The sequence below is a fragment of the Camelina sativa genome, chromosome 19, assembly GCF_000633955.1.
Source record: "Camelina sativa cultivar DH55 chromosome 19, Cs, whole genome shotgun sequence".
NCBI lineage: Eukaryota > Viridiplantae > Streptophyta > Magnoliopsida > Brassicales > Brassicaceae > Camelina > Camelina sativa.
The window spans coordinates 23,268-43,974 of record NC_025703.1 but is presented as its reverse complement, the minus strand read 5'-3'; the positions used below and the strand labels follow the sequence as shown (position 1 = coordinate 43,974).

At 37.9% G+C, this 20,707-nt stretch overlaps 7 protein-coding genes and 1 long non-coding RNA gene across 10 annotated transcripts in view; 4 read left to right on the top strand and 4 right to left on the bottom strand.

The window, feature by feature from the left end:
• LOC104763710 (probable adenylate kinase 7, mitochondrial) lies at positions 936-2,772 on the bottom strand. The gene is made up of 4 exons (XM_010487056.2): positions 2,315-2,772; positions 1,765-1,905; positions 1,428-1,613; positions 936-1,337 (listed from the first exon to the last, which is right to left on the bottom strand). The coding sequence occupies exons 1-4, from the start codon at positions 2,624-2,626 to the stop codon at positions 1,185-1,187; spliced, it is 792 nt and encodes a 263-aa protein (XP_010485358.1). The 5' UTR covers positions 2,627-2,772; the 3' UTR covers positions 936-1,184.
• On the top strand, positions 3,184-4,031 carry LOC104763708 (probable calcium-binding protein CML40). Its single transcript, XM_010487053.1, has one exon. It carries the CDS (start codon positions 3,458-3,460, stop codon positions 3,911-3,913), a length of 456 nt encoding a protein of 151 aa, XP_010485355.1. The 5' UTR covers positions 3,184-3,457; the 3' UTR covers positions 3,914-4,031.
• LOC104763709 (protein LYK2-like) lies at positions 3,930-6,390 on the bottom strand. The gene is made up of 2 exons (XM_010487055.2): positions 5,651-6,390; positions 3,930-5,566 (listed from the first exon to the last, which is right to left on the bottom strand). The coding sequence occupies exons 1-2, from the start codon at positions 6,106-6,108 to the stop codon at positions 3,952-3,954; spliced, it is 2,073 nt and encodes a 690-aa protein (XP_010485357.1). The 5' UTR covers positions 6,109-6,390; the 3' UTR covers positions 3,930-3,951.
• Positions 8,864-9,820, bottom strand: LOC104763706. Its single transcript, XR_002036706.1, has 2 exons — positions 9,750-9,820; positions 8,864-9,147 (listed from the first exon to the last, which is right to left on the bottom strand). It is a non-coding gene; the product is annotated as an uncharacterized LOC104763706 (long non-coding RNA).
• LOC104763707 (uncharacterized protein At3g27210-like) lies at positions 9,930-11,722 on the top strand. Of its 3 annotated transcripts, none has more exons than XM_010487051.2 (3): positions 9,930-10,169; positions 10,954-11,037; positions 11,154-11,722. In XM_010487051.2, exons 1-3 carry the CDS (start codon positions 10,001-10,003, stop codon positions 11,546-11,548), a joined length of 648 nt encoding a protein of 215 aa, XP_010485353.1. In that variant the 5' UTR covers positions 9,930-10,000; the 3' UTR covers positions 11,549-11,722. The 3 variants fall into 3 exon arrangements, with proteins under 3 accessions (XP_010485353.1, XP_010485354.1, XP_019096659.1); XM_010487052.2 differs by having other exon boundaries at positions 10,083-10,169; positions 10,591-11,037; XM_019241114.1 differs by having other exon boundaries at positions 10,092-10,173.
• LOC104763705 lies at positions 14,437-16,279 on the top strand. Its single transcript, XM_010487050.1, has one exon. The coding sequence runs from the start codon at positions 14,487-14,489 to the stop codon at positions 16,239-16,241; it is 1,755 nt and encodes a 584-aa protein (XP_010485352.1). The 5' UTR covers positions 14,437-14,486; the 3' UTR covers positions 16,242-16,279.
• On the top strand, positions 16,986-18,731 carry LOC104763704. The gene has a single exon (XM_010487049.1). It carries the CDS (start codon positions 16,986-16,988, stop codon positions 18,729-18,731), a length of 1,746 nt encoding a protein of 581 aa, XP_010485351.1.
• Positions 20,230-20,707, bottom strand: part of LOC104763703 (cytochrome P450 94B3-like) — a 5,277-nt gene continuing 4,799 nt past the window's right edge. The window contains exon 2 of the mRNA XM_019240760.1: positions 20,230-20,697. Within this exon, the coding sequence (XP_019096305.1) occupies positions 20,230-20,697 (468 nt within the window). The remainder of the gene's footprint in view (positions 20,698-20,707) is intronic.

Genomic DNA, 20,707 nt, shown 5'->3' with positions numbered 1-20,707 from the left:
GGCATCGATGACGAAGATGAAGACAGTAGTGATGAGAATAGCTACGTTGATAGATCGTTCAAGACATTCCATCTTCTTAAGGCGTTAAGTGATCTAATGATGCTTCCAAAAGATATGCTCCTCAACAGTTCTGTGAGAAAAGAGGTGCAAATACAACATACAACTCACCACTTTGTATCCAGTAAACTTTATTCCTTTACTTGATCAAATATATCTCTTGTTATTGTGAAGGTTTGCCCGATGTTAGGTGCACCGTTGATCAAGAGAGTGTTGAACAATTTTGTCCCAGATGAGTTTTGTCCTGAGCCAGTTCCTGATGCTGTGCTTGAAGCTCTTGAATCCGAGGTGAGACCATTTTCTAAACGATGGATCTAAGGAGAAGAAACTAATTTTGCTAACAGAAACGTGATGACCCTTGTAGGACAAAGCTGAGAAGGGTATGATCACGAGCTATCCATGCACTGCACCTCCTCCAGTGTACTCTCCACCTTCAGGGGCTTCAATCTCCACCATCATTGGGGACTTTGGACAGCCTCAAGCGCCGCAGTTATGCAGAATCAGGTCTTCGGTTACAAGAAAAGCGTACACAAGCGATGATGAGCTCGATGAGCTGAGTTCACCGTTGGCTGTTGTTGTTCTTCAACAAGCGGGTTGTAAGAAGGTCAATAATGGTGGTGCAGATGAGACAGTTAGGTATCAACTACTGAAGGAGTGTTGGATGAACGGCGAATAATCAGATATTGTTGTGTTTTGTCTGTGTTTCCACTTGTGACTTGGTTGTAAATGTCTGATGTGTCAAAAATCTTGTTGGTAATGCGATGATATAAGTAGTGTTGGTGAGTTGGTGTACAGAATGTAGCACAAACTGTATTCAACAGTAGTACCAGTACGAGAGATTAACATTTACCGCAGAGACGCACACGAGATTGTTGCAAGGGAAGCAAATATAAACTACTTATCATAAGGAAAATTTTGGCTCTGTATAGACTCGTTACAAGCTTTAGTGTATTATCCTCCTCACATTGGATCTCTCGGAAAACTTTGAATTACAGATTTTTTAGACAAAGAAAAAAGGGGTGCTTTAGGGTTAAGACCCATAAAATGAAAGAGAAAGATCAAAATTTTGTAAAGCAAGGCTCAGAGGATTTAATCCTAGCCTTTGCGATATGACTGCTGTTCAATCATCACAGAGTCAGTTTATGTGAAGTCGCCAAATTCAACTGCTTCAGATGCAAAGCAGCCAACAAGCCCTGCCAGTTTTCTGCTGATGTGGCACCGTCAACATGAAAGTCTAAAAGTTTTCTCTGCTTCATATAGTATTCTTCGAGGGGCTTCACCTGATGCATCACGGCAAGATATTCAGTTGAAAACACCTTGTGAACTAGATATCATATAACAACGAGACTGATCATAAACCGGTAAAGTACCTCATGTGCATAGACACGGAGACTATCCCTCTTAGCTTTGGTAGCAACAGGTGAGTGTAACATAGAGGCGAGGAACTCTTGTCGAGGCAGAGCTGTTTCATTTAGAACATTTCGGTTTACCAGAGGCTCCTCAGAGGATTTCAGATTCACAACGAGGTCAATCTGAGCGATTTGATCAAGAGTTTCCTGCAAACATTCAAACAGATAGAAGAATCACTAAACCACAATGCTGTTTTGGAGGCCAAAGTAGAATAATATAATCGAGGATCACTGCAAAAGTGGAGCAAGAGCTTTGTGGGATTAAAAAAACAGTGTCAAAAGTGTAAAAGAAACTCACGGCTTGAATATGAGTGCGGGGAAAGCCATCAAGAATGAAACCTGTTTCCCCATTGAGGTATCCTTCTTCGAGCCTCTTTGATAGCAACGCAAAGACAACATTCTTCGGAACAAGCCTTCGTTCATTAACAGCACTTGCAATCTATATAGTCAAGAGTTTGATTGATTAGTTAAACTTGAACAATGGAGGGAGAATAAGAACATTGCAATTGCAAACCAAACCCTAAACCGCTATTTAATAGTTTCTATAATTACACGTACCTAATAGCTATGTGGATTTTGCTAACAACATAAAAGGAACAATACATTGCCATAAGAGAAGAAGTTATAAATCCTGTATGAGTCAAAGTAACTGTGGGATCATTTAAAGCTCCAACGGTTACAGTTACAGAGTTCACGACGGAGTAGACAATTAAACATCTTACGAAGAAAAAGGTTATGACTTTAAAGAGAGAAAAGCAAAAAAAAGTTGGGGTTTTTTTTCTTCTTTTCAAAGGTAAAAAAAAGAGAGAGAGCCGAATCTAAATTCAGTTTAATAGAGGAGACAATACCTCCAGGTAGAGAGAAGATCTAGGGTTAAGTTCTTGACGAAGAAGCGATCCCATGGAAATGTGAGGAACGTCGAGAAGCTTGGAGAGCCTCTGGGCGAAGACGTGCCTCAAAGCTCCGGGTGCGCCCATGATAACCCACTGCACTCCTCTTTCCGGACCCGATCCATCCAAAGCAAGCCTCGGCTCCGGGAAGGACTCGTCATCGGAGTCGTAGTCAAACGCCAAGGCGGCGGCTGATCCGAAAGATCGGGGAGTCACCGCGAGGAGCCTTGATACAGGAGAAAATCCTCTCACGCGGCTCAGCCATGCCATGGTGGTGAAGGCGTGGCGGCGGATTCGGAGAGAGAGAAGAATGGCCGGCCACAGAGAAAAGAAGGAAGGAAGGGGTTTCTTCTCTTCTCTTCTCTTTGAATGGCCGCCGAGGTTTAAGAGGGACAGCTGGCCCTTTTCTACTCTCGAAACCACGCAACTGCCACACTCTCTCTATTCCCACGCGTCGCAATTAAATGGATCACAATTAGTGCACGTATGACTTTTTACCTCTCGTAGCCCATACCAGGCCCAACTAAAAATCAACGGCCGATATTGTCAACCAAAGCTTTTTTTTTTTCTTTTTCTTTTTTCTTTTGGTCAACCAATGTTAACCACACAAACACATAAAAATTATATATGGGGTGGTGAGATTTATAGTATTCTCATGAAATTTCTTCAGAGTAGAAGAAGAAGACTAGTCAAAGTAAACGGAATCTTCCTCAGCATCACCAAGAAACAAGAAGAACTTGTTATTGTGTATAAGAAAACAACAACAAAAAAAAAAACAGAAGATGTAAGAAGAAACTTGTCAACGTATGTATGTATATACAGAGAATTGAAAGCCGCGGAAACTTTGTGTCTTCTTCTTTGAATTAAGCGCGCCGTAAAGATATTAACAAGTCCGTCCGCATGTGTAAAAAAAATACTACTATGGTCAACGTCTCTAGTCCAGCTCCTCCCATGAATAAATCTTCTTTCTCTATATATATTTATCTCTCTCTCTCTCTCTCTATCTATCTATCTACTGCCATAAAAAAAAGTTCCAAAGAGAAGATTCTCTAAACCATAATAATCTTTTTCTCCTCTCTCGAAAAGTCTTCTTCATCCTCTATGAAGATCTGTGACAACGTTACCAAACGTCAAGAGTATCAACGTGTCTTTAGTCGCTTTGACAATAGCCAACAAGGCACGGTTTCCGTCTCTACCATCGAAAGATGCGTCGAAGCTATTAAGTCTGGCAAACGTCCACTTCTCCCACAAGACGACACCGCCATTCCAAATCCTGCCGAGACGACGACGACCGATGACAAATCCTTGCACCTCGAGGAATTCGTCAACTTGGTCGAGGAAGGAGACGACGAAGATAAGGAGAAGGACCTCAAGGAAGCTTTCAAGCTGTATGAAGAGACGACTGATGGCATCACACCAAAAAGCTTGAAGAGGATGCTTAGTATGTTGGGTGACTCCAAAACTCTCAAGGAATGCGAGCTTATGATTTCTCAATTCGATATTAATAAGGATGGGACTATTAACTTTGACGAGTTTAGGGTCATGATGATGCAATGACATACTATTACACATACATTAATTATACTATTAGTCTACTATACTATACTACTCTTCTTTACCAAAGGCTTGTATGAACTCTCTGAAATTAATGTACTCTCCCTCTCTATTACTGCTTCATCTTCTTCTTCTTCTTCATCATCGTCATCCACCAGTCTTGAAACCCTCTCTGCAATCTCAGCCGCACTCGGCCTTGACTCGGGTTCTTCTGCAGTACAGTCTCTTGCAATACTTGCCATTTCAAATGCGCAATCAACCGAATAACTATCTCCCAGTGTGCTGTCCATCACTTCCCTCAGCAATTCCTTGTCCCCGAGAGCCCTTCTCAATCTCTCCCATTCGGATACACACGTTTCTTGTGTCCCAAGGGATGTTGTCTCTTCCTCTTGCAATCCAAGCAACATCTCTTGTGTTTGTCCGGACAAAACCTCCATTACCATAACCCCGTAAGCGAACACGTCAGAAGCTGGGGACAGCGAACCTTCTAGAAGGTTCTCCTCAGTCGCTAGTTCGTCGTTTACGCACTTTGACATCCCGAATTTTCCGACTTTACCTCTGAGATCTTCGTTCAAGAAGATGTTTGTGCTCTTGATGTTGCCGTGGACGTAGTTGATCCGATGCATATACTTTAACGCGATGGCGACATCATGAGAGATCTTGATCCTCTGTTTCCATGCCAAGAAACAGTAACAAGACTCGATGAATTGATTCTTGATCGCCAGTTTGTTCTGAATCCAATCCCACAGAGACCCGTTCTTTGCATACTCGAAAACCAGATAAGAAGCCTGATCCATCTCTCTGAAACATGTCCCAAGAACCCTAACCAGATTGTGGTTATAGTAGTGCGACTGGTCGTTGAGAAGCCCGAAATCGAATCTTTTCATTGCATCTGCACTCACTTGCTTTATGGCCAAGTCTTTGCCTTTGAGCGAACCGAAATAAACCGAACCTTTGATGTGATTGCTTGAGCTGAAATTCTCAGTGGCTTTCTCTAGCTCTTCAAACGCGTAAATCTCCAGAACGGGTTTCCGCGGCGTAGTGGTGCCAACAGTGTTGTGAGAGTCCAGTATCGAACCGTCCTGTGACCCTTCAAACGAGATTTTCTTGTCACTGGTGGTTCGGATGCTCAGGCTCAGCTGCCGCGTCTCAGGGTCTTTGTTGCTGATCCAGTTCTGCGTTTGCGTTTGCATCCGCGTCGTCTCTTTCTTCCAGTGTAGGTAACCAAACACTAGGAGAGTGATAAGACCGCAAACTCCAGCAATCGCACTGCTCACAGCGATCATGAGCTTCATCTTTGACCGTTTCTTCTTGGATGGTTTTTTTTTACGGAGATTCTCGGCGGTTACGTTCCGCGATCCTGGCTTTTCCGGTTTGGCCAGCTGATCAATAACTGGTCTGTGATCAAGAGGGATAAGAGCAGGCTTTAGTGGAACAACACCAGATTTGTTGTTTGCAGAGACAATAGCATCCTCTGTTGTGTTGAACTCAACCGCCAGGCTGGAAACGCTGTCGCGGACGCTCACGGGATACGTGATGAGAAAGCTAGCGTTTGAAACGCCTTCTTCTGGACAAGAACACCTGATCGCCAAACGCAACTTAACGTTGTCGCCGAGCTTGTCCTCGGAAATATCTGGATTCTTCTCTCTGATAGATCTGCAAAAATAGCACTCATCATCAGGTCGATAAACAAAATGAATCAGAACCAGACAAGTTGGAAAAAAGAGTGTGTTGGCTCACAGGCACGTGGTCAAGCCTTGCAGAGACTGAGAGACAGAGCGAAAGGTGTCTCCTTTAACGCATGTTTTGGTGAGACGGGCCTCGTAGATACTTCCATTACATCTGCAGTCGATTGGGATCAACAGTAACTGACCTTGTGGAACAAACTCCTCAGCGTCTACAGAGGAGTCGAGGCCCAGATGGTAACTTAGATTGGATGGCGAATTGAAGGGAGAATGGGCTCTGAGGATGGCGAAAGTGTGACACTTTTGGAAGTTTGAGTGGCAAACGTAGCTGGAGGAGGAGGAGGAGGAGGCTTCTTCTTCATCAGGGTCGCAGCTGTGTGAAGTTGCAAAGAGAGATGATGAGGAGATCAAGAGTAAGATTACTACAAGATTAGCCATGTACTGTTTACTAACTGAACCAGCCATACCGACCGACATTAACAATCTACGCATGTATTGGCCAAGAGGAATCATGGATAGAAAAGTTTGAAGGACTTTGACATCTAAAGAGAAACCGGTACTTATATTTGTCTAAACTTATAAGAGCATACTTATTGCACATACCACCGCTTGGGGTGTCAAGAAAAATAATTAATAATATTTTAATTAAATTAAATTATTTTATTATTTTTTAATTTATACAACCAATCATATGAAAACATGTGGCAGATTCAGTGTCTATAAGAATCTGGCAGAGACACTAGTGTTTCTTCTTTCCACCTTTTTGTCATTTTTTTATTTTATTTTTTGTTCTCATTTTTGGTCGAGTATGTGCAATAATCTTGCTCTAATATCATCCTTCCTACTTTTTGGAAGAAAGACTCAACATTCCAACCACTCAATAATAATTATATTTTAAACAATAGTATATTAGATAGTTAAATTACCATAAACCATACTATTGGTTAATGATATTTATAAATAATAATAAAAATTATTGGAGGTTTGTTGACANGAATCCCAAGTAAAAGAAAAAAAAAAAACTAAAGATATTAGAAAGGACTATTTCTTGTGCTTGGAACCTGTTCTTCGTAAACACAACAACATTCACAAAAGTGCAATGTCCAAGCTAAGTGAATCTAAATGGTACAAACTCACTTTGTCCTAAGAAGATTATATCATCTAGATATGCGATATGATCTGTTGTTTCGGAACAAGTTTTAGGCCGATTGAGGACCCACTTTTTATTTATTTGGGGTATCACCTTGGAGTCATGGCATATGTTTCTTTATCCTTGTATCGGGTCAAAAGCATGTGCAATAGTTTATAGAGTACGGAGATCTACCCTTTCAGAATTTTGATTCATACCTAATTTGTATGTAGCTTGCAAAATAATAACCATAAGTTCAANTTATTAGTACGTTTTATACTAGTCTAGTAATATTTGCCCTATTGGTTGAGACCTGATCAGTTCACACTAAGCGAACAACATTGTTGTTCGAACAAGTTTTGGATGTAGCGACAATAGACTTTAGTATTATTTTGTCTTAGGCCAAAATCATTTTAGAGTTGAATCAACGTTTTAGGAAATGTGATAAGTATTCTTGAAAGGCAAATCCACAAAACTGATACCAAACTTTAATTAAGAACCAATTGGCAATGGCTTGGTCGTGTAAAATCCAAAACATATTGTGTGGAGAATGATTTGGGAATTGATAGTAGGGGGAAAACAGGAAAACATTATCAAGAAACTGAAAAGACATGCCATACAAAGCAACGACAAGGGGATAAAAGGCTAAGTACTCTTACGTCCATTTTGTAATAAATCCCTAAGTTGACCCCCAAAAAAACAATGGAATCTTAAGAGGTAGTTAGCTAGCTACAAAAATTACTACTACTAGTACGTAAACTATGTAATATTTTTTGAATTCATAATTCTAATTATCATAAAACGACTGACCCTGATACCTTTATTGAATTACATTGCACATTAGCCTTAGCACCCAATTCCTATGAAATAAATAATTGAAATTCCGGACTGTAAACAAACAATATCATGCTGTACTAGACTTCCAATAGTATATTTATATAGTCGGTGTGTGAAAAAAATAAAAATAAAAATGACTTGTTACAATTCTTGGAACCAACCAAAGAGTCTATTATGTATCACGATTCACGAAATAACTTTTTAACCATGAAAGAAACGAAGAGGGTACCGTCTCTCGATGAGATGAAAATATAACGTCGTCTCAGCACAGCCATCACGTGCATCTTCTCTGTAAATAAAGGGAAAATACAAAAACTATTATAGAGTTAAGAGGGTAACGTAACATTGTCCATAATGGTAGGCATGAACTTGTGGCCTTCAGGTTCCACAGTCATCACAAGAGCCATTAGAACGGGAGTTGTCCCTGCAAACCCTGTCATAGATCAAGCATGATAAATATAACCCGATGGCACTCAGGGAAAAATGCCAAAACAGAGGATAGACTAGTTCAACAGGTGTTCCCAGGCGGCTGTAGAGCCACACACTCTGGTCTCATCCCAGCAGACTTAGACTAAATCTCGTCTGACAGTTCTCTGAAATAAGCAATTAAAGTCAAAAATCAAGAATGATGAGGATAGTTTAATTGTAAAAGAGCTAGTAGCCTAGTAGTATATAACCTTTAGCGGTTTGGCCACCTCCGAGTCCGAGGTACCTGGAGGAAATTAGTGAAACTAGATGTACTCAGATGAGGAGCAAAGCAAAAGAATAAAGTTGAGAACTCGATCAGGTGAAAGCCATAATAAGTCCGGACTCCGGAGACAGACAACATGAGCATCGACGGCGGCGACAGACATTCGATCTTTCCTTTATAAAATTCCGTCAAACCTACCCCCCAGACGGCTTCCCCAGTCAGCGTGATGACGTGGCAACAGCTTTTATGTTGACGTGGCTTTATCGTCATTAATAAAATAATCCTTGGTGTAAAAAAATCTCTTTAATAAATTTTGTGGAGAACTGGGCCATTTTAATAAATGAATTCCTAGTGTCGATCTTTTTGAAGTTTTATGGATCCGTATTATGTAATGAACTGGGCCATTTTTATACCACGCAGTTGGCCCAATCATTTTATTATTATTATTTTTTTTTGATGTAATGACTTTTCTTTTATTCCTTTACTTATATCATTATGGAATTTATTTTGGGGTCATCAATCATGATTAGGTGTCCCTTTATTAAGACAAAGAAAAAGAAAAAAAAAAAAAACTTGATGAATTTAACTTATTGATCCGAACCGGAAAAATCTATATACTTTTTCTCAATTAGATGTGATTGCGACATATACACTCGAGAGAGCATGAACAACAACAAAATGTAAGAATGAGTCAAACAAAAATCTATATGATAATAAATCAGGAAAATAAGAAGATTTATATATGCACATAGCCACATACCCTGTTTTAAAAAATCTCTGCCAACCACCGATTACGTCCCGCAAAATCGCTAGGCCCACCCTCTCCATCTCGATTAATAACTAATCTCCGCCTAGCATCAATAGTCCGATTATGTCTGTCTAATTTGATTATAATCTGTCAAATATGAGTACTTTCCGCTTAATTTTATATATACCGATTATTTTTGAAACTAAATATAAATCAGACATATATATTTTTGTTATCTTGACATTTAAATTAAGAGTTTATGATGTTTTACAATAACTAATGTATAGACTTTTTAATAAAAATCATAATTTTAAAGACAATACTATAGTTTTATATTTTTCTTTTAACATAAACAGAATTATACATATATTTAATACAATATATTTTAATTTTATTACTAATTTAATAAAATAATCTTAAAACTAATCTCCGATTAATCTCCGTTTAATCTCCGATTTTTTTACTAGGCGTTAGATCCACCCCAACCGCCCGACTAGCGCCTAGCGATTTCTAAAACAGGGCCGCATAGTATAATAGTAGTAGTACTAGTAACAGTAGTAGTATATATATATATATATATATATATATATATATATATATATATATAAGAATAATAGAAAGAAAGAAAGGGGGAGGCACATAATGAGAGGGTTATTAGGAAGACCAATATATTAATAAGAGCCCATAAACCTATAATATGAATCACACGGGACGTGGGGGTGGGGAGGGGCACAATTAAAGACTCTTACCAAATCGGAAACTGCTCCTTTTCGTCTTCCGTCTCTTCCCATTTACTTCACTTTGAAGTCCCCTCGCCCTCCTCCATTTCTATACTCTACTCTCTCTCTCTCTATCACTTTGCTTCTTCGTCTTCCATCTCTCTCTCTCCCTCTCTATGCCTTTAAGATTCTCTAAACCCATCTTTCCCTCTCTCTCTCTCTCTCTCCTAAAACCACATCATTGATCTAAGCCTCTCTCTCGTGACTAATCCTCTTCAGATATGGGTTCCTGTGTCTCCTCCTCTTCTCACCACAAGAGCCCTTCCGCCGCCTCTGATTCCGTCGTTAAGCTTGCCGCTTTCATCTCCCCCCTCACTACTGACGTCATCTCTTCCCCCACCGTCAACCCTCCTCCCATTCATTCCGCTCGTCTTGATTCCCCTCCTCCTGGTTGGTATATATGATCCCTCATTCTTTGCGTTTTCTTTAGTTCATCATCATGATCCGCTTTTTTTCTTCCATTATATATATATATATATATATTTTGTTTTATCTATAGACTATAAACAATAATTTACGAATATATTCTATAAATTAAATTTGTTAATGGCTGTAATCGATTGGTTGCTTTAGTGCCGACAAATGTAAAGTCATTTGCTTTTTCAGACCCAATCAAAGATGTAGTAGCTAGGCACAAATATATAGTTATATACTAGACACTAGTATTAGTCATAGGAATTATAAAAATCGTATAATACTTGTACATCAAGTGACCATTATTTGATAAAATTGTCATGGCTTGTATATGACGATGGTGATCATATAATTTTTAAACATGGGTAAATGTGCAACCGGGTCTATCTACTACTAGCTAGTAGCATTTAGCAGCACATGGACAACGCTGAAACGTACGATAGAGGTTAGAATGTCTTCAAGGCACAGACAGTTTGCGAGAGATTTGTGATGATGGACCACACTTCAAGTTGCAACTTCCATAGATCGATTAATATCTTCATGTTATTTATTAATCGCATACTCTCTTTTTATGTATGAGAATAGATGTACTCCTAGAAATTTACAACCGTGTATTTAGGTGTGCAAATAATTAGGTACATATATTCACACAAAACCTACCATCTTTAATTAAAATTATCATCCTCTTTATTATTTTGCGGTACATTTATCAATAATATTATGAAATAACGACCGATGATGATTTGGATGATTTCTTAAGATGATAAAGAGGAGATGATATTTTTCGATTCAAGGGGTTGGCTTGATTCGGACTGTGAAGATGATTTCATGAGCGTCGATGGTGGTACGTACGTTTCTTTTCTCTTTTACATCTTAAACTTTTTTCTTAATATAATATTTTTTAAAAAAATAAAAATAAAAATTTACAAGGAAAAGGTTAATTTGAGTTACCGCGGGCAGAATTTACGCCGTCGCGAGGAACAACACCGGTCCATCACAAATTCTGCGACCAAACTTCTCAAGGAGAGGAGAAAACCAATGGAGAAGAACAGTCTGATCCTATCGATAACAAAAAGAGACTCCTCGAACTCTTCAAAGAGACGCAAGACGAGGATGAAGAGGAAGACAATTACGTGGCGGAAGGCAAATCAAGAGCCTGTCTCTGGCTAAGAACACCGGTTAGATCTTCTGCCCCGGCCACTCCTTATAATAACAACAAAGAAAGACAACTAAAGCTCAAGAGGGTGAGATCCGCTGCTCACGGTGGCTGCGTTCCGCGTTTGGTTTCCTGTAGTAGCTTCACTGATCGCCGACGGAATCTGATGACTCATGCCCCCATTGACGTCCAACGCTAAAACGACAAAACAAAAGAAGAAGCAAAAAAAAACTTAAATATTAAATTACTATTCATTTTATACAGAATATGTTTCTTAATTTGTCTTTTATTCTTGTTTTTCCAAAGAATCGAACAATATAATGTTCTTTTTTCAGCTCATATATAATGCTAGCTTATGACAGTTGGTAATGCATCATTTTCCTTATTTTTTTCATAAGATTATGATTCATTTTGTAAATGATCAACAAAGAGAGAGGCGGAACCTCCGACGTAAATTCGTCCAAGTGCCTTTTAGTGTGAAAATTGTCTTTATTGGGAGTAATCGAATCCAAATGTGTCCAAGTCGTTGGGGTTTTAGACAATCAAGTGTTATGAGTGTCTGGCGGAAGTAATGCAATGTGATACAGCCACGGTACATGATGCTTCATTCTTTGGTCCTCCTAATATTCTTTGGTGCTGCAAACAAGTTTGAATAACAGAAGAATAATAGCTTCTTGAACATGAAACTCATTTAATGTAAGAAACATACAACCGATCATTCAAACTCAAATACATGAGTATGTACGTATGATTACTAAGCAGAACAACTAGCAAGTTAATCACAACCAAGCACACATATCATATATATGTGAATAATCAAAAGGAAACAAAGCAAAATAGCATGATTCGATCTATCTATAGTCAGACCTCAATTATAAGCGTTTATTTATTCAACAAAATCCTCCAAGCATTGTTAACTCTTTTCCCACAGATGTACAATTCCATTCATCGATCAAACTGAGATATGAACCTAGAATCATCAACATAGAAGAAGGAGAAATGAATCTCATAACGGAGTTAACTTCAAACCATCAAGGTTCAGATACAAATTCTTAGCCTTGTCAACGCATATATCTTCTCTCCATTGTAATCATTATCCGAAAGTTTCTTCTCAGCCATATCCATTGCTATTTTGGCTTCTTCCTCATTAGATTCCATTTTCGTTCAATTTCTCTACTAAAGCAAATCCAAGAAACAAACAAGACTCTATGAACATTCTCAAACAAATTTCAGAGGTTCAATGATTTTAGAATGAGTAAAGAAGATGAATTACCTTGTATTTTAATTTGTTTGACACGTAGATGTGTGTGTATTACAGTTTTATATGGTCGGTTGGTTGTATTTGCATCATCGTTTTGTGAAATATTTTAAAGTAGTAATTATAACACTGTAATTGTGAGCAAATAAAATTTATTAATATATCAACCGCATAAATTTAATTAGAAATACATTTTTTGAGAATTTGTTAGAAACAACTTTTTTGAGATGATGTTTTCAAAAATATAATTTTTTTTGAACATTTTCATGTTTGTCCTTTTTACACAATTAAAATATATGAAATTAATTTTTATAAATTTTTTTTAGGTTTAAATTCTCTATTTTATATTTAGAGTATAGTTTTAAGGGGTAGAGTTTAGTATTTGGGTTTAGGATTTAGAATTTAGTTATTTTGTATATTAAAAATGTATTTTTGAAAATAGACAACATAGAGAGATATTTTTGATCCAATCTGATGGACGATTTCAGTTTGCTCAGATCATCTTTCCCCTCCTTCACTCTTACCATGATCCCGCGTGCGTCAAATGTGATGGCAGATTGTCTTGCTCATTTTTCGAGACCTTTAGTTTCTGAAATTTCTTTTGTAAATTATTACCCTCCGGTTTAGTCAACCAATCTTGGAATTATCTTTTAATTTAATGTTTGGTTGACAATAAAAGGATATTTTTGACAAGTGACATACAAAAAGGGGTATTTATGAAAATGCTCATTTTGGGAATTTATTAGAAATATATCTTTGTTTTAAAAAATTCAAATTACAACAGATACAGAAAAAATCTACATATTGATTAATCATATGTATTAATATGATAATTCCAAACAGTTTGTAAATGAAATAAAATAAAGATGATAAGTGAATCATAATTTAAAATCTTAACAAAATCGTCCAAATATAGTTTTTAAAATAATCATATTGTATACTTATATATAATATCTTTAGTTTTAAAATTCTGATTAATTTACAATTTTTTAAATTAGTTAGTAATTTTGGTCCATTATTAATTAGTGAGATAAAAATATTTTTTTTGTAAAATAATAATTATTTCAAAGAAAGATGATAACTGAATCATAATTTAAAATCTTAACAAAATCTTCCAAATATAGTTATTAAAAATAATCATATTGTATATTTAAATATAATATCTTAGTTTTAAAATTCTGATTAATTTACAATTTTTAAAATTAGTTAGTAATTTTGGTCCATACTTAATTAGTGAGATAAAATAATTTGGTTTTGCAAAATAATAATTATTTCAAAGAAAGATGAGAAGAGAATCATAATTTAAAATCTTAACATAATCTTTGAAATATAGGTATTAAAAATAAAAATAATCATATTGTATACTTAGATATAAAATCTTAGTTTTAAATCCCAAAACTGGGTCTCATCCCAAAACTAATAAGTATTTCAAAGATTTTAGTAGTATAATATTTAAATTACATATTTATCTTTACTGAAAATTAAACATTTGTCTTAAGACCAATGACATGACAAATGTAATTTTTTACACTTTATAAGATTAATTTTATATTTGTAATTCTCAATTAATATAGTAGGATTGTTCAAAAGTATATTCAAACCCATTCCCATTATAGTGAAATTATATAATTTGGTGCTATAAATGGATTTTCCCAAACAAAAAACGGTAAATTCAAAGGATATCTATAAATATATCTGACTGCATTTAACCTGCCCATAATACATATTCCTGATTAAAAAGACTTTCTTATTTTTGACTAAAAAGGTACTACTATAATAGAGAAGAGAGGTTGATGATGGGTTTGGCATAGCTAAAAGTCATTCCTGAATGTTATAATTGGGGCAGTCTCTATTTCTTCTATTAACTAAAGAAAGGAGAATGCAATCATCTATTGGAAAAGGCTTTCAACTTTTCCCATTTCTTATTATTTTATTTGTTAGCCTTTGCCTTAGCCATGTGTGTTGGATCCAAGTTCGAGCCAACTCCGTTTTGAATTCCACAGATGAGAGCAGATCTACGGATCCATTTCTTTTGTCTACAAGCTTACCTGTGGACACAGCCTTCAAGTTTCCATCTGCTTTACCCGTTATCCCTTCGGGTAAGAGTAATTTTGGGAAAGGAAGGATAGATCTGGGAGGTCTCGAGGTGATCCAAGTCTCCATCTCAACCTCAACATCAAAGATAGTATGGAGGACGTACGAGGGCATGGGGCTCACTATATATCAACCTATCAACCTTCCTCCCAGCTTCTTCACGCTTGGCTTCTATGCCCAACCCAACAACCGTCAGCTTTTCGGCTGGGTTCTTGCTGCAAGAGACGTGTCTGGAGATAGCTTGAGGCCACCCGTTGGCTACATTGCTGTCATGAACACTACATCAATGATTATCAAGCAAGACGGTCCTGCGTATTTTTGGCAGCCCCTATGTCTCAATGGGTATCAAGCGGTTGGTCTATATGTCACTACTTCTCCTCTGGAGCCATCTTTGAGTCAAGAATCTATAAGCTGCGTTCGATCCGATCTTACAGAACAGAGTGAAGCCGACACATGGGTTTGGGGGACAGAAGAACTGACCATTTCTAGCATGAGACCGGCCAACAGAGGAACAGAAGCAACGGGCGTGTACACAGGGACATTCAGCTGCAAGCGGCTAAACTTCTCTCCTCCTCCACCTCCTCTGTCCTGCTTGAAGAATACAAGATCTGGCTTGTCCAGCATGCCAAGCAAAGATCAAACTAGCCTACTGTTTAAAACGTATTCACCGTGGGTGTATTTGCATCCGGATGAAGATTTCCTCCCTTCCTCTGTCGAGTGGTTTTTCTCAAATGGTGCCCTTTTATTCCAGAAAGGGAACGAATCAAACCCCGTCGCAATACAACCGGACGGTTCAAACCTTCCTCAAGGCGGTTCGGACGATGGTTTGTTCTGGTTGGACTATCCGGCGGATAAGGACGCAAAGGAAAGGGTGAAGAGGGGAGACTTGGGAAACACGAAGGTGTATCTGCACATCAAACCAATGTTTGGAGGCACTTTCACTGACATAGTCGTGTGGATATTCTATCCTTTCAACGGCAATGCCCGCCTTAAGTTTTTATTCGTCAAGAGCCTGTGGCTGGGGGATGTAGGCGAGCATATTGGAGACTGGGAACATGTTACGCTGCGCATCAGCAACTTCAACGGCGAGTTATGGCGCGCATACTTGTCGGAGCACAGTGCGGGAACGCTAGTGGAGGCATGCGATCTAGAGTTCCAAGGTGGAAACAAACCAGTGAGCTACTCGTCGCTTCACGGCCACGCAATGTTCTCAAGACCAGGAATGGTGTTGCAGGGCGAAGGCGGGAACGGTTTAAGGAACGACATGGCAAGAAGTGACAAATTCTTCGACGCAGGAGCTGCATATGAGATGGTTGCAGGACCGGGGATGGTGGAGCCACCGTGGCTCAACTATTTTAGGAAATGGGGACCATTTGTTCAACATGATATTCAAAAGACATTCGACGGTATCGCCAAGACATTGCCTGGATTCTTTCGTGCCAAATTCAGAAAATTTATTAACCAAATCCCTCGTGAATTGTTTCAAGAAGATGGCCCCACTGGTCCCAAAGTCAAAAGGTCTTGGACCGCTGATGAGTGAGAGAGACTAATCTAATAGAATCTTAATTTTATCTATAATTGTACTAGTATTTATTAATTATATGATATACACAATTTTTTTTTAAAATTGCTTAATTAATCAGTTGTTACCTTAATTATTCCCTTAATTGTTTTGCCTTTTTTTTTTGTTCTTTCCAAAACATGATTTTTTTCAACCATTATGGCAAGAGTTGTTAATATCCAAAATCTTGTAAAAATTGAAATATATTTATTATATGGATATTTTTTCCCATACTTATATTTNGATGGTTGCAGGACCGGGGATGGTGGAGCCACCGTGGCTCAACTATTTTAGGAAATGGGGACCATTTGTTCAACATGATATTCAAAAGACATTCGAAGGTATCGCCAAGACATTGCCTGGATTCTTTCGTACCAAATTCAGAAAATTTATGAACCAAATCCCTCGTGAAGNAGTTACTTAATTGAGAAACAAATTAAATCAAATTCAGAATCTCTTGGTAGCTATCTATGGTTTGATTGTTCTGGGAGAAATATATGTATATCCATTTGTATATTTGTTTTCTAAGTTTCTTGGTTAATCATGGATTCTTTATCTCTATAACATATGGAAATATCATATTATTTCTAAGATCATTAATTTGTTGGTTTTTTGCATAATTGTTTTCTTATTTTATTTTATTTTTTTATAAGTGAAGGGATTCAAAGTTGAACGCTCCTAATCTTAAAAATGTCTAATATTGCGATTAACTAGTCAAAGAAAATGCAATTCTTGGTTGAAACCCACTTCAAATCTCTGTTGTTTTATTTTGTTCTATTAGTTAAGCAATTGTCAAGGGCTGAATCTGGAATTAACGTTTTGACGACCAACGCTGTAGATTCATTACTACATCCACCATGGTCTTATGGTTTACCTGTGGAAACAACCTTTATGTTTCCTACTCCTTTGCCTAGTATCCCTTCCGATGATGGGAACTTTGGCAAAAGAAGCATTGACTTGGGAGGTCTTGAGGTTGCTCAACTCTCCATGTCAGACTCAACAACACGCAGGGTATGGAGAACATATGAAGGAGGACCAGCTAACATGGGAGTCAGCATCTTCGAACTGATCACTCTTCCTGGTAATTTCTTCAAACTTGGCTCCTATGCACAACCCAACAACCGTCAGCTTTTCGGTTGGATTCTTGTTGCAAGAGATGTTTCCGGAAGTAATTTAAGACCTCCACTCGATTACACTGAAGTTGGAAATACTATATCATTGAGTATCAAACAAGACGGGCCTGCATATTTTTGGCAGCCCCTATGTCCTAATGGGTATCAAGCGGTTGGTCTATACGTCACTACTTCTCCTCTGAAGCCCTCTTTAGGACAGGATTCTATAAGCTGTGTTCGTACGGATCTTACAGAACAGAGTGAGGCCGATACATGGGTATGGAGGATAAAAGAAATGACCCTTTCTAGCTTGAGACCAGCCAAGAGAGGAACAGTAGCAACAGGTGTGTACACAGGGACATTCAGTTTCAAACAACTAAACTTTCCAGCTCCTCCTCTATACTGCTTGAAAAATACAAGATTTGACTTGTCTAGCATGCCAAGCAAAAACCAAACTAGACTTTTGTTTCAAACGTATTCTCCTTGGATATACTTACACCCAGAAGAAGAGTACCTTCCTTCGTCTGTCAATTGGGTCTTCACCAACGGTGCTTTACTATACCAGAAAGGAAACGAATTCAGCCCTGTTCCAGTACATATAAACGGTTCAAACCTTCCACAAGGCGGTTCCAACGATAACTTATTCTGGTTAGATTACCTAGTCGAGAAAGAAAAGGTTAAGAGGGGAGATTTAGGGAGCGCTAAGGCGTATCTACACATCAAACCAATGTTTGGAGCTACTTTCACAGATATTGTTGTCTGGCTGTTCTATCCGTTCAACGGAAATGCACATTTGAAATTTTTGTTTATCAAGAGCCTATCTCTAGGAATGATTGGCGAGCATGTTGGAGACTGGGAACATGTTACATTGCGCATAAGCAACTTCAACGGTGAGTTATGGAGAGTTTACTTTTCTAAACACAGTGGAGGAACGCTAGTGGAGGCATGCGATCTAGAGTTCCAAGGTGGAAACAAGCCAGTAGTATATTCGTCTCTTCATGGTCACGCAGTGTTCCCAAAGCCTGGGCTCGTGTTGCAAGGCAAGTACAAGAGCGGGATAAGAAACGACATGGCAAGAAGCGACAAGTTCTTGGACGCAGGTGTTGGGTATGAGGTGATTGCAGGACCTGGCGTGGTTCATGAGCCACCATGGCTGAATTATCTGAGGAAATGGGGACCTCGAGTCCATTACACAATAGACAATATTCGTCACTATATCGCTAAGATTTTGCCGTTTTTTATACGGGCGGGTTTACGGAAACTCATAAGAAAAATTCCTAAAGAAGTGCTTGGTCAAGATGGTCCAACTGGTCCCAAAAGCAAGGTTACTTGGACCGGCGATGAACAATATTCTTAATTTATTTAATGTATTTTTTTTTGTCATCACTAAATCGACATATTATTATTTGTAACAAGATCCTCCGATACATAATATTGTTCATTAATTAACATATTTATTATTGTGAATTGTTACATTAATCTATACTATATGTATAAACTTTATTTTTTTTTAAGGATACAAAAAAATAAATACATAATAAAAACGATGATAATATAGGTATGGAATTTGTTATGACGACAAATTTGTCGAAATTTCTTACAACTAAAAAAATAGTCAAAAGTTGTTATACCTATTCTAAAATGATATGGTAAAAAAAATGAGAATAAATTGTCTTTCTTTTAGATTAAAATATATATAAATATAAAAAGATATTACAATAGATATAAGATTGTCATTTTACTTTTTCCCAATTTTCAGACAGGGGATAGGAAGTACTGTACGAATCCATGAGATATTGAGATCATTTTTGTCTGCAAATCAGATTTTCGTTAAATTCAAAGAGTAATTCCAAAACGTTATATACAATAATTACTGTAACACAATTATTACATACGTAGATGTATGCACTATAAATTAAAAAAAATACAGCATACGGGAGATTGACGATGTTTTCCGAAAAGTAGTCTTGCTCGCTAACCAATCATATCCAATTTCATATTTGATTTTTTTTCTGTTATGATTTGCATTCAACATCTTGTGATTAAACTCTGGAATATAGACATAATGGTACCAATGTTTCCGTACCAAAGTATTTATGACAGAGACATTGAGATCCTTAGAACTCTTCTTTTTTGTGTGTGTGAAAATGCCAAGAGAAGCATTTGATCCTATCACCTCCGCCTCCCATTCAACTTAAACACAAAGCTTTCAGGGAACTCTTGCCTTACACTCACTGAGAATTCGCTTGCAGGGTGGAAGATGTTGCGATAGCGCGTTACTTCTTGAACCGGTAGCCAGCACCAGCAGGCGGGTACAATGGGCCAAGAAATTCATGAGAGTTGGTTACTTTTACTGCAAATCACTAATCAAGAGATCAACTTCGTCTTCCTTAATTTTCAGTTAACTTTAAGTTATTGCCGTACGTGAAACATATGTGTAAAAGATCAGTTAACTTTGATATGTAACTCGTGCATCATATGCGACAAAACGGAAGAAAGATTAGTATTTGACTTTTTCATGTGACTTTGTTCTAGATTCCTACGTGCCCGACTTCGGATTGGCTCGATCAAGTTTTGTTAACTAATAACATACGTATTATTATTATGGAATAGGAAAAAGACCAAGGAGTGTTAATTTAGTCTCCTGATGCATTTTAATGTAGTCATCATAAAAATGCAGATGGGTCATTAAGTAGACATTTAGTATGACTTAAGAAAAGTGGGTTGGTTTACCCAAAAGCAGAAAATAGGTTTGGGATCATAGAGACGTTTAAATTACAATTTTTTATAATGTAAAAAAACCCCATAACCATTGACTTTGTTTCTTAAATTGTTGTTTAGAGAAATGCAAATTATCAACGAGAAGGATCCCTCCGACGAACGCGGACTTGCATCCCACCAGCCATGTGAGCCGTGAGCATTGGCACAAAAACCGGTTTATCAGCAGGGATCGGTTCAATCACAAACCGGTCAAGTATGGAAGCGACAACATATTTCATCTGCACGTATGCCATCTCTTCCCCGAGACAAACCCTTGGGCCGGCTTGAAAAACCGGAAACATAAACGGATTCACCTTCTTCAAAACAAGTCTGCAGGTTTTATTATCAACGAGCCACCGGTTTGGTTTGAAGTCATCCCAATCTTCACCCCAAAGCTCCTCCATTCTCCCCATACCATATGGAAAATACGTTACCCGGTCTCCGGCACGCACCTCCGTACCGTCTGGTAGCCTGTCATCGGATAAAGCGTGTTTGGAGTCCCACGGCACCGGAGGATACAACCGCATCACTTCACACAAACACGCTTTCAACAAACTCAGTTTCTTGAGTGTT

Excerpts from the sequence above, each read along its gene's own strand:
- LOC104763710 (XM_010487056.2), bottom strand. The coding sequence starts at position 2,626 with ATGGCATGGCTGAGCCGCGTGAGAGGATTTTCTCCTGTATCAAGGCTC. Across the intron at positions 1,614-1,764 it reads CCCGCACTCATATTCAAGCC|GAAACTCTTGATCAAATCGC; the intron begins GTGAGTTTCTTT and ends GAATGTTTGCAG. Across the intron at positions 1,338-1,427 it reads TCCGTGTCTATGCACATGAG|GTGAAGCCCCTCGAAGAATA; the intron begins GTACTTTACCGG and ends GTGATGCATCAG.
- LOC104763708 (XM_010487053.1), top strand. The coding sequence starts at position 3,458 with ATGAAGATCTGTGACAACGTTACCAAACGTCAAGAGTATCAACGTGTC.
- LOC104763709 (XM_010487055.2), bottom strand. The coding sequence starts at position 6,108 with ATGATTCCTCTTGGCCAATACATGCGTAGATTGTTAATGTCGGTCGGT. Across the intron at positions 5,567-5,650 it reads CAAGGCTTGACCACGTGCCT|ATCTATCAGAGAGAAGAATC; the intron begins GTGAGCCAACAC and ends CTATTTTTGCAG.
- LOC104763707 (XM_010487051.2), top strand. The coding sequence starts at position 10,001 with ATGGGTTCCTGTGTCTCCTCCTCTTCTCACCACAAGAGCCCTTCCGCC. Across the intron at positions 10,170-10,953 it reads TCTTGATTCCCCTCCTCCTG|ATGATAAAGAGGAGATGATA; the intron begins GTTGGTATATAT and ends TGATTTCTTAAG. Across the intron at positions 11,038-11,153 it reads TTTCATGAGCGTCGATGGTG|AATTTACGCCGTCGCGAGGA; the intron begins GTACGTACGTTT and ends TACCGCGGGCAG.
- LOC104763705 (XM_010487050.1), top strand. The coding sequence starts at position 14,487 with ATGCAATCATCTATTGGAAAAGGCTTTCAACTTTTCCCATTTCTTATT.
- LOC104763704 (XM_010487049.1), top strand. The coding sequence starts at position 16,986 with ATGCAATTCTTGGTTGAAACCCACTTCAAATCTCTGTTGTTTTATTTT.